A 13,175-nucleotide genomic window follows, 5' to 3' on the forward strand; every position below is an offset into this window, starting at 1 on the left:
GCTGCCCTGCGGATGACACTCGATAGTTTCAAAGTGCTTTCTCTCTGCGTCTGCTGTTTGTTTCCTGTTTCCTGTCTCTGTCATTTCTGAATGTGTGTGTGGTGAGTGGGTTGTGGTGGACAGTGTGTGGGAGTGTGTATAACTGCTCATGTGACTTTTCCTCCTCTTTACTGCCCCTCTGTGTGTTCTGTAGATGTACACCAACCGTGTGGCTATAGGTGATGACTTCATCGCACTTCAGCCTCTGTCCAGAGCCAAGAATCAGCTGGGCAAGATTAGGTAGAGTAGGAGAGACATCCTCACACTGCATGCGGAGGAAAAACTAACAGAGGGGGAGGAGCGAGATAAGCAACTCATGTGCTTTAACAATTCACCTGCATGCGTAACCCGTACCTGCATGTGCATGATTGTGTAGGTCAGATCTAAAGCAGACGTGGCTGTTTGGAGATGCATCCTCGTACAGCATGTGCTTGAGCTCACAGCCTCATTGAGAGATGCTTTTTGTAATGTTTGGAAGCTTTTTAATGTTTTTTTTTTGAAAAATGTTTACCCGGACCGCATGTTCCCAAAACGATTATTTTTAGTCTCTACCAACGAGCAGAGAAAATGATCTCCAGTCCAGCTCCAGCGAGACATCAGTAAAAATGCTTACTTAGAGGGATAGTTCACACAAAAATGAAAATTCTGTCATTAATTACTCACCCTTATGTCGTTTCAAACCCATGAGACCTCCGTTCATCTTCAGAACACAAATTAAGATATGTTTGATGAAATCCGAGAGTTCACTGACCCTCCCATAGACATAGGGTCCTAACACAATCAAGGTCCAGAAACGTAGCAAGGACATCGTTAAAATATTCCATGTGATATCAGGGGTTCAACCGTAATTTTACAAAGCTACGAGAATACTTTTTGTATTCAAAGAAAACAAAAATAACGATTGTATTCAACAGTTCATCTCCTCTACGTCAGCGTAACGCCATTTGGAGAATATCCGCTGGATGGAAACTGCGTACGCTCTTCTGTGTCAGTATGCGGCTAACACAGAAGAGCGTACGTAGTTTCTGTCCAGCGGATATTCTCCAAAATGGCGCTATAGGGTGACGCAGAGGAGACGAATTTCAATAAAGTGTTTTTGTTTTTTTACTTTTGCGCGCACAAATATTCTCGTAGCTTTGTAAAATTACGGTTGAACCCCTGATGTTACATGGATTATTTTACCGATGTCCTTGCTACGTTTCTGAGCCTTGATCGTGTTAGGACCCTTGCTGTCTATGGAGGATCAGAGAACTCTCGGATTTCATCAAAAATATCTTAATTTGTGTTCCGAAGATGAACGAAGGTCTTATGGGTTTGGAACAACATGAGGGTGAGTAATTAATGACAGAATTTTCATTCTTGGGTGAAATATCCCCTTAAAATCTGAGTTTAACTTTGTGGAAATTCGGCAAAAAAAATTTCTATGAATTAGCAATATGTTCAATTTTATTATCATCCTCTCGACAACCTCTGAGATCGCCGATACACGATATCATCGTGCTAATTTATTTATTCATTTGCTTAGTTTAATTTCTGGAGAGTGAACTACCTAAAGCGTAAGGCTAAAACTGAATTTGTATTTAACATGATAACAATTTAATAGAAACATTGTAAGTTACTAATCATAAGGCTTACATTTCCTCAGTTATTCAAATAGCAGTTACAGAAAACGAGCAAAGAACATTTATATTACCAAAGAACATCATAATTGGCTTCAGTCTGGTGTGAGTATTATGCACTTTATAATCAGTGAAGCCATCTACATGGTATCAATACATTTCTTATGCTTACATTGCACGTACATATGCACTTCGTTGTTTATCAGAGAATTCGCGAGTGAGCGTGCGCTGAACAACAAAACTCAGCTGTTTCAGCGATGACTCATCTGAACGCCTCTGATTGGCTATTGCGTTCATAAGCCCAACATAATTGTGTGCGATTGGTTATAACTCGCAACACTGTAAAAACGCGGAAAAAAAATATAATGGAACAAATAAGGCTAAATATTAATTAGATAGTATTACTAGCCTAAATATAATAGTAATAATAATAACATCAGCCACAGGCTATATCTCAGACTATCGTCAATACACGATACTATCGTCTATCGGTGCAACCTACTATGAATTTTTTTAACTCTTCTGCTTTGTTCCAAAACCTAGTGACCTATTTTCATGTCTGCTTCCTGTTCTACCTTCGAAGGCAACATCCGGACCAAAATCTTATTTTAGAATTCAACTGTTGGCCTCCGTGTTTGATTTACAAGCCACAAGCTGCCAAAATGTTGATATTATGTCAGCCATTGTGAGTTCAAGAAAGACTCTTCATTGCAGCTATATTTAGAAATATATTTACATTTTCACACTAAAGCTCTTATTAAAAACCAAAGTTTGTTTAATGTTACAGTTGAATTTTTGAAGTCCATTTTGAAAGCAGTTGCCCGATGGATTTCCAGTGATGTAGAAAAAAATCCCGGGTTCACGTTTGGTGAGCTTTGACGCACAAATTTGCTGCAACCAACCAATAACAAGTGTCTTGGTTCGACATTGACCTTCGTTTTGTAAGAAATTCTTAATTTGGAAACAAAGCAAAACAAACATTCAAATTGGATGAGGCACTCATTCTGGTGGTGTGTACTCAACCATTTTTCTATAACGCTAATAATTAGCTAGCTCTGCGAAAGATAAGTGACGCCTGCTTTAATTTGGCCAAAAGTTTCTTAAGCTTTTTGGAACAGACTTCACATCTGGATAGTGTCCAAGATGCCTTAAAATACTGTCTACATAGGCAGCTCCCTAGGTTTTGGAACAGAGCCTTCAAGTTCAGAAGGAGTGTTTCCTCGCAGTGGACATGGGACAGTTTCATGCTCATTCACCTTCTGTTTTCATCCGTTTGGGAGACTTACTGCGCTGTTTTGTCCTTCCAGATGGAAGCGGATAAGGTTTCAGTCAGCTCAGAATATGACACTGCTGAAATCGGGAGCAGAGGGGAGGACAATCGGCCACTGATCGCTGCTTTTCCTCCACCTCTGGTGCAGCCCCACCCTTCCCCTAGGTAGTACTCTACCCCCATCAGGCCTCCGTCTGTGTGTGTACAGTATGTGACCGCCATGGCCCAGTCATCCTGTCATGTGCCACTAGCTCTCCCTGTGATGTAACCAGGAGCGAGGGCTGCTCTGAGTGGCATGAGTCTTTGATCTTTGTCCGTTACATGACCATCTATTCGCTTGAGGCTCTGCTGGTCTAATCTAATCTCCGCCTCAAGTGCCTTATATGTCTGCATGTCTTAATCATCCTTATTTATTGTTTTTTTCCCATAATCAATTGTGTTTGTATTTAATTTTACAAACATTTATTTGTATTTTCATCAGCCTTATAAATCATTGATTGAATGTGCTGCTCTTTTTCTATCATGAATGAACAGTTACTGACAGTTATGTGTGATTCAATAATGGTTGTTAGTAACTTTTATGCTGCTGGTCTTTGTTTATAATATAATAGCATGTTTTTGTCATACTGTGGCCATGTACACGCTGCAGGCAGATATGGTTTTCTCTCCGTTCCCGAGTGCTTAATTTGCTAGTTTGCTGGGCTGCAAACTAACACTAATTTTGAAAATAAGTTGATCTTTTTATTTACTACTTCGATTAATCGGATGAAAATCCAAACATAATTAACATTTTTAATTTATTATTAAAAATTAAGTGTCCTTAATACAGTGCAGCACAGAGACCTGAAAAGTCAATAATCAAATTTGCTGGTTTATTTTTGTTTTCGATTTTATCGATTAGATGTTGCAGCCCTAATGAATTGTCATATTTTTTTGGACGCCAAACTAATTTACTAACTGTTGGCCTTCATGCCTTTTGTTCACAGCCCCAAGATTCCTAAATGTTATGTCAACAATTATGAGTTCAGGAGAGACTCCTGTATTCAGTACTCACTAGTACTCACTGTGTAGTACTCACTAAACAATTTTAGGAGATTTACTGAAAACCAAAGTTTGGTTTGTTAGGTCTGTTTAAAAACAGTTTTCCTAATTCAGGTGTTTACCGTTCAGTTTAACTTCGGTGGAGACTCAGAACTCAACCATTCGCTCCATTAAATGAGCTCTTGAACAGTTACTCATGTGACTCTCCTACCTCTACAGATATTAAACCGGTAAATGTGATTTATTAATAGCCAGCACATTTATTTGAGATGAAATGACAGCAGCATCATTTGTCATTTGGCGGTTAGTCATAGCCTCCAGCAATTACTGCACAGGTTCTGCTTTTGATTAGACCTGCATGTTTCGCTTGAACTGCCTCTTTATTTACAGCTACAGGACACGGTTGAAGTCATGCGGCATTTAATCTTTCCGAAAGTTCCTGCTAATATAGATTTTTTTTTTTTTTTTTAGCAGAACTGCCAAGGTCCATGTAGTAATAGCTAAATCTTTAACCCAGCAAATGGTCAAACTCAGGTTAACAAGGAACATCATATATACATGGACTGTATTTCTGTGGTCACCGAATGTGTTGGAGATTATCTGATATTATAATTTTGGATGCTAGTATTAGGACAATTGTCAAGCGTCATTTATTGTAGATGAAGAGCAAAGTGTACATGAGCCTAAAGTCCTCAATAATGCATCAGTCAACAAATACATTTGTTTCAAGACTGTGTAGTAATTCTGCAAGGCATGCTGAAGTGAGTCCGGAGGGATTTAATGTTAATATTGGTAGTTTGCATAATGCCTAGTCAGGTTGCTTGAGAGAGATCAAAGAATTGACTTCCTTAGTTCTGGCTGCATGCACTCTTTTTCCTCTTTGGTTGATTTTGAGAGCATCTGATTGGGTATCTGATTTGAATAAAGTTTTCTTGGAGCACTCAGGCTGTAATTTAACATGCAGGTCTTTAGCGTCATGTTAGTAATTGAGTATTGAGTTAAAGAGAACTGTAATTTCTGTTGAGGCCAAGGATGTCTGTGGTTCTGATGAGATGGTATCATTTATCACTCTAATGTATTACTTTTTTGGTCATTCATCATCCCATCTCAGACCTCTCATCTTTTAAGTTTAAAATCATGCACTGCATTTAACATTTGAGTTCAGTGTTCAAACTATGTCTTTCATTATTGGTATGACCAGATGCTCTGTTCTGGTGTTACTTAAATACACCCTTTTCTCAAATCGGGTACAAATGTACTATTACTTTTTGTTTAAAGCAATAGACAGAAATATACGGAAGCTTGTTTCTGCCACTGAATTAAAAAAGGTAATTGTAACTAATTAATTAATCTAGTTCTAATTCTAGTAGTTCTAGAATTATAAGTACTAATTCTGACTTTTTTCAAAAGTGTGAGTTTACATCTTCCTTTTAAACCCCTTCCGGTTTCAAGCCCAAATTTGTGGAAGTGCTTTTGTAAAATGCAGGACAAATTCTGCATTTTAAAGCTGATGTGTAAAGAATATTCAGTATGACAAAATATTAAGATATCTAGTCATTGCCAATTACGGACATTAAATCAGTGCAAATATGTTTGTTGGGAACCAACTGGTTTCATCTCTTTCATGTTCTGGTTGACCACTCTTTTTCTTTTTCCAGTTTATTGAGGCCTACCAGGGCATCGGATGCATGGACTCCATGTGCTGTTTCTCAGAGGGGCAAAACGCCTGCTCACGGCTGGGCCGGCTGGTGGAGCGAATGATGGGCCGCTGCGACCCCGCTCGAGCCACCAGGTGCGACCTCTCTCTCTCTAGCCTCTGCTGTAAGCACATCTCCTACAAGCTGGAGCACGATGAGCCCTGGGCGAGTGAGGACCGCCAGCGCACTCAAAGCATTCCCTAATGGTTACAATGTAGAATTTAAGACAGAAACGGGTGCATTCATTTGCCTTTAATGTAACACAGATTAGTTAGAAGTTCAAGCGAGCTTCATCGCCTGGGATGCTCCAGGTATGTACGTATACAAGGAAACGTTGAAAAGTTACATTAAGTCTGCCCTTCCAACCCATTGTCTTCGTCTTTCATCGTCTTCACCTTCTTTCAAGGTACGCTGGTGTCGCTTTCGTGTCTTATCTCTATGTGGCAGATAAATATTCTCTGCTGAAGATCTTGTGCCTCCATACGAGTCCATAATCGCCGAAGCGGTCTCGTCATCCTCGTTCTCAGACATCACACCCAGTTATTAGCAAGGCTAACATTTGTAGCACCAATTTTTGCAAGTACTTGTTGGACTATATGACTTGATCCATGGATCATCCTGTCATTACATGTTCTGAGACGTTGCATCCCTGTTCAAGTGTTTGAATCTGCGTCGTAGTCTTTGCCTTGCGTGTATGCCCCTCCGTGGAGGGATTTGTGATGGCATGTGAACGTAATGCTCTCCTAAGCCTCAGCTTTTCGCGTAATCGTTTTGACTGTCTGTATCTGCACTTTGGGAAGCACGGCGCTTCCGAAACTACTTCGCAGTGGTGAGATGAGTTTCGCTAAATATAAGATTCCTGTTCCAGTATAACGGCTAGAACACTGCCATCGATGCGCAGGGTACTCTGCTCTGGCTGGCCAATGGTAGCCACGGTCAACAGGTACCACTGCTGTGATCGGTTCATTTATCGCAAAGAAAAACTCAACAAGGGACCACATCATGATTGCGTGAGACACTGTTAACTGTAGTCTCCAAGAGGATTCTTGAGTTGTTTTTGATCGTCTTTTTTTGTTACGTTAAACTTGAAGCCTCAATGTGTCTAACTGCATGATAGCAGCGTTTCATATTTAGTGTGTAAAGTGGTGGACGAATGCCAGAGAGTGTGTGCGTCCTCCTAGACTATTACTAGGCACTTTACTGCGCTTTATCGCTGTTCGTTTACCGTTTTCGTGTCTCTCAAATGAAACATCTGAACGATTATATGTTGTTGCATTTATTAATGATCTGTACTGCTTTTCTTCCATACATCTTCAGATCAGTGGTTCTCAGCTGGTGGGTCATGGGCCAAAAATTAGTCTCACTATGTTTAAATAAAAAAAAATAAATAAAAGAGGGTCAAAAGATCCTCATATCCTGATCCTATATTAGAGCCAATGGATTTGTGAGCAGCATTCCTACATGTAGGCAACCTAAATTCGTGTCCCGCCTCGTAATCCACATCTCGCTTTCTCTCCCACGTTGCTTCCTACCGATTCCCTATGCAGTCGTGTTGCGTTAAATGCCAAACATTTATAATAATAATATTAACATATAGCTGCAAGCAGCAGTTAAGGAGCCAAGCACAAAGAAGGAACAATGTCTACAACATTTTAAAATTATTTTAGTCAAAAAATACAATAAATAAAATCAAGAGATAGTCACTAGTAATACGATTCAATTGCTTATCACTTTTGACCAATAGTTGGCACTGTTATCTACTTATGTTGTTGTCAGTGTGAGGTGACAATGACACACAAAAAGTTTGGTGTCAATATGTCAAAGTTGCAGCCTCAGAAGCAGCTTGGCGTCATGCTAACAATCAATTATGCATTATTCGAGAACTATTTGGTCTATCGAAAAGCTTTTGATCACTTTTTTGTCAGCATGAATGGAAGTCAATTGTGGTAAAAATCTAGGAAGAGTTCGAAAAAGTAGGTTTTCAAAGAAATTCAAATTGGCAGATTGCAAGTATGACCGAATATGGCATGAATGGTATCGATGCTCTTGGGATGATCCAAGAACCGTTTTCATTAAATAGGCAAAATTAATCAAAAGCTATTAGCATTTTTTTGACCAAGTTTTGACCAGAAGGTGGCACTGTGCTGATATTTTGGTCCTGATGACACACCAAGTTTTGTGACGATAAACTAATTTAAAAACAAAGAAAAAATAGCCATTTTTCAAATCTCCTGTCCAGTAGGTGGTGCTATGCCAAAACTGCATGTAGCCTCAGGGGATGCTTATGATGACATGAACCAAGTTTTATTTGAATATGCTAAAATGTCATGTAAGATATAGCCTCATGTCCAATTTGGTGTGATCTTCGTCAAATTTGTTTGCATGTTATTTGAAAACGATTTGGTTCATCAAAAAGCTTTTAATAACTTTTTGCCAGCATGACCTAAGCCAATTTTGGTGAAAATCAGACAAGGATGAGTTCGAAAGTAGGTTTTTCAAATAATTCAAAAATTGAAAAACTGAAAAATCTTGACACCTAGAAACTTTAATTTTGATGTCCATTTGAGTCAACATGAGCCAATGAATAACAGGCAAAAATAATTTTGCCTCTAAACTTCAAGGTTCAAATGTTATTTGCATTAACCATAGCATGTTTATGATATAAACTGTTTATGTTGAGACTGTCCTCTATCAGTGCCAAATTTCATAACTAAGACAACTAACAGATACAATAGGTGTCACTGTACATTCGGTGCTTGGCCCCTAAAAAAACACACATACATATTTTGTTGTATGACACTTTACATTGGTTTGGCAAGTTACATTATGCAGATGCCAACATGCCCACATCCTCAACACAAGCAGTTTATTAGTGTTTCTTTCACCTTTCCCATTTTTTCATGTACTTACGGATGATTTTGTTACTTGGTACACTGGGTCAACGCATTTAATGGGGCCTAAAGCAAAACCAGTTGAGAACCACTGCTTTAGATAATTAAGGAGATTGTTACTATGGTATGAAGCCAGTAAGCCATATATATATTTAACTATATAAATGCAAATACGTTCTGATTTCAACTTTTTACCTCCTCAAGGTCTTAAAACGGTTGTCTTCATCTGCAAAACATGACGATGGTACATTTACATTTGCCCTCTACCAGTCCTTTCTATCCAAAGATAATCGCATTACTGTAGCTATCAATGTATTCTTTATCTTATATAGCATGGATCTATTTATAATATGGCTGTGCTTCAGAGGGATTAGTCCATTGGATGAAGACAATGCCCTCTGGTGTTCAAGAGTAGCAGGTCTGGCGTTTGAGGACTACAACTTTGGAATGGCTCCGATCCGCAAGGGCTGCTAAATTCCACTATATTTACAAATATAATATACATTTTATAGTGAACCTATATACACATATTTTTCTACAAACAATAGATTTACGTTATGTATATTTACTTATATACTGTAAATGATCTTTTTCATATATAGGTACCATACCCAACGTATTCTGGCTACGAAAAGCTAATACTTTCATAAGAATGTAGTCTATTTGAATGTCGAGGCTGTGGAAGGATGTTGTTTTTATATTTGTTTATTGTCTTTTAACCATCCACATTAACCCATCTTGTACTAACATGCAACTCATCCATTTCTCCATTGGCTGTGACTCTGACTGTTGCTTGCTGATCTTCATGCACAGAGTTCATTAGTTAAAGAGAGATTTATAAGAAGGGATGCACAGATAAATTAACACTCTTGTAAAAAAAAATGTATACTGGACTTTGGAGAATACACTCTGGTAACTCAGTTATTAATAACCAGTCGCAAGACTTTTTTACATTATGGAACTTAACAAGATGGGAATCAAGAGCTAAAATTAGACATTCCTCCAGTGAGGGATTGAGTTACATGAGGTGTCCATTTGGAGTTTTTTTTATTTTTAACTGTTATTCGATACTATAAATTTGGCAAAATACAAATAATTAACTTTTTAAAGTGATTAACCAATTAAAGCCACAAAATGAAGAGTTGTCGCTTCCTGGAGTACGGTGTCATTAAGGCCCATTAAAGGGATAGTTCAGCCAAAATGAAAACTGTTATCAGTTGGTCAACCTTGTAATTCTTGGGTGGAGTAATTAATGACAGAATTTTCATTTCTAGGTGGATATTTTATCTGCTAAAGAAATGTTCACATTTAGTCATTGACCAATTTGTCATGTTTCTTAATGGTTGATGCATGGATATAGTCACAATACCAGTTAATGATTTACATAAGTTGTTTTACACTATATATACTTAAAAAAAAATCTAAATAGAATAAATTTTATTACTTTTATAACCTGTTTGAATTGGGGAAAAATAGCTTGATGTTTATCAAAATGATAGCACTAAAAACTGAAACATTGTGCATCCCTAGTATTCAGGCTATGAGCGTCCGTTTCTGCGCCTATATAGCTTTGAATTGAGATCTCCACACTGTCCCCCTCACTGTTCGCACTTTCCTTGATCCTTCCAGATCTTGGAGCGTCTCGGATACCACCTTCTCCAACGACCGGAGCATCCTGACGCTCTCACCCATGGAGGTCTCTCATTGTTAATGCACCAGCCCAAAAAGGATCTGCTCGTAGAGTCTGGAGACGCCTGCCCTTTTTTCCCCGTCCCATGCCCTTGTCCACTCACCAGCCAGACTATCACACCTTAAAAGCTCTGAGTATCATATAATATGTGATCAGCAACAACAAGGGACAGGCAGTTGCTCTCGCAAAAACCAAAGGATTTGTGTGTCTTGAGTTTCCGCTCCTAGTAAACCCACAGAACTGTTCGCGAAGGGCCGCCGTCTTTCCTGAGGAAAACGAGGGGGTCTGTTTGAAGCCATAATTCCCTCTTTTAATTGCCTGATTTTCAAGGTATTAAAAGTGGGCGCCGTGTATCGCTAGCTCACAAACCTGTAGCCTCCTACCCTAAGATGCCTACCTGTACACCCATCCTGAGTTGTGGTTCGTATAGACTATCATGATGCAAGAATGTTGCGATGGAGTTCTTGATGGAAAACTCACATATCATCCTTGAACTCGATCACTTTAACCTCCATCAGTCATGTGCCTGCATATTTTTTCTTATTTCTTGTCTCGCACATGCTATCTCTAACCATTGTCACCGGTTAATTTATCATTGTTGCCGTGTTCCTTGTTTTTCTGCTTGTGTTACTAACCGCTTGTCAAAGCTGTACGATTTGTTTTATTTATTTTTTTATTTTTTTGCGAGTGTATGCGTGTGTGTATTTAATCGCGTAGGAGGACATAGTCAGAGGAAAAGGAATGAAATTCATCCTACATGGGCCGCGGGTTATTGTAAGGCCAGAGCATTGAGACAACCGTTTTAAACTTGCTTAGATCAACTATATTGAAGTTTATGATATCAGACTGCATGCTGCACTTGGGTCAATCTGTCTCAATAACCCAGTAACAGAGGCCTACGTCAACTGGACCTAAATACTCCCGATTTGAGGAGTGTAGTCTTGGGATTTGTCTTTATTTTTTCTGCAAAGGCCATGACACCCTGGATCTCACAGGTATCGGTTGAAATCTGGTGCCGTGACCCGGGTGGCAGTTGGGAGTCAGATTTTATGATTTTATGGTTACATTTTGAATTGTGGATTACTCCATTTTGGTGGTACTTCTCTCTAAGTTTTTATTTGTATATCACTTTTTTTTCATGTCAATGTTCAAACCCAAAATGACTCCTGACCACTGATCATTACTATTTCAGATCTTGTGTTGAAATCACACGGCAAAAGTGTTTTGCTATATAATGTATTTTCTTGGATTATGTAGCAACGCAGTATGCCACTTGTTACTCAGAGACATTAGCAATAAGACTCAATCTAGACTGGAAATACCTGATCTAGCTGTGATGTCAGTCATCCATGTTGCGGTTTAATCTTTTTTTGTGTAAACATATGTTCTTCTAATTGTACTCTCCTTACAGCGAATATGTTTAATTGTCGATGTTTATGAAAGTTCTATTTACAGAATAAATACCTTTATAAAATCCAGTGTTTTATTATGATTATTAGTATTCCACATTTCAGTTTTTGTACAGTTTCACAATGCAGTACACTTACTTTTATAAACCAATGTTGTGTATACTATAAAAAAGTAATGGTGTGTGCACCAAAAATGAAGCAAATATTCGAATCGTGCTATCGCTCTAGATTACTCGCAGGATTTTTTTGCATCACTCGCATGAATAAAAACATTACGCATGCTCTCCTCCATTTTCTGATACAACCGGACATGTGCATAAGCTGTTCTCTGATTGGCTTGCGCGACAACGTCATGTGAATTTCCTGCTCGAGTTGAAATTTTTATTTCACAGAAGACGTGATTGAGGCAAATATCGCACGTTTGTGGCAATCGCATTGACAAACATGCTCCAGAGACATTCAGTGCATGATTCTTGAACATAGTGTGAAATCTCTCAAAACAATCATGCTTTTTGATCCAAATGTAAAAGTATACTTTATAATTAATTTGCATTGAATGCAACCCATAATGCCACTTCAGCAAAAGAAATAAAATGCTGCATCTCCTCTGGGTGACATTTCTTCATGATATTCTCTCGTCCACACTAAAATCTATTTTAAGGATTGTTATGCTGACATCCTTCTTCGCTATGATCAATCGCTGCTCATTAGTGCTCATTTATAATGCAGAAGAACTGTTTCTATTTCAAGAGAATGATCTTTTAGTTTGCATGTGTTGAAGAATGACTGTTTGAGCCATCTATTAATGAGCATATGCATTCATAATAATACTCATGTTGAACTTTTATACTCAAGAGTCTAATCAAAGCAATTATTGCAGGATGCTAATGACCCCTGACCGCTACAAAATCTAATTTATTTGAATAAATTGCTAAAGCACTGAATAAATCTTGAAAATGTAAAAGCAATTTAAAGGGTTATTTCTTGCAAACTCGAATGAGATTTGAGGTTTTGTGGAGGAGGGAAAAAACGAGCACATAAATATAAGGAGCAATTCACAATTTGACAATTTTCAAACTATTTTGCAAAAGGAAGAAATGAGGCCTTAGATACATTATCTGAAGCGTTTCTGCATGGTTCACTTTAGTGCCATCTGGTGATCATGAAGATGAAGCACGTGTGCTGTGTTCCATTACAACTATCGTTATTCAATGGATTTTAAAGCGATAAAAGTTATCAAAGCTATAATGTGATTTGAATCGTCTCCCGTTACTGGAGGCAAACGGAGAGAACATGTCTGCAACAGGAAGCTTAGGTTAACATCTCAAACAAGCTTCATGTGCCAAAACACACACTGTGCCATCAATAAACACCAAAACCCAGCAGACTAAAGTTTGGACACACATGAATTAGTTTCTCATGATCTTAAAAACCTTTGTATCTAAAGAAATCGCATTCCAGGATTATGCATTCCCCACTCAGTTGAAATGGCATTCTGGGGTCATGGGGGACAAACGCC

The 13,175-nt window shown here is 38.4% G+C and overlaps 1 protein-coding gene across 2 annotated transcripts in view; it reads left to right on the top strand.

Moving 5' to 3' along the window:
* The window catches only part of LOC306875573 (phospholipid-transporting ATPase IF-like), a 53,614-nt gene extending 41,890 nt beyond the window's left edge, over positions 1-11,724 (top strand). Inside the window, exons 29-30 of one of the 2 annotated variants that reach the window (XM_079426246.1) lie at positions 5,628-5,761; positions 10,187-11,724. In XM_079426246.1, coding sequence (XP_079282372.1) covers positions 5,628-5,761; positions 10,187-10,268 — 216 coding nt within the window. In that variant the 3' untranslated portion in view covers positions 10,269-11,724. Of the gene's footprint in view, positions 1-5,627; positions 7,863-10,186 lie in introns of those variants that run through there. The other variant, XM_079426245.1, reaches the window with a different exon arrangement.
* Positions 11,725-13,175: the final 1,451 nt, after the last annotated feature.

The sequence above is a fragment of the Barbus barbus genome (genome assembly GCF_936440315.1).
Source record: "Barbus barbus genome assembly, chromosome: 9".
Lineage (NCBI taxonomy): Eukaryota > Metazoa > Chordata > Actinopteri > Cypriniformes > Cyprinidae > Barbus > Barbus barbus.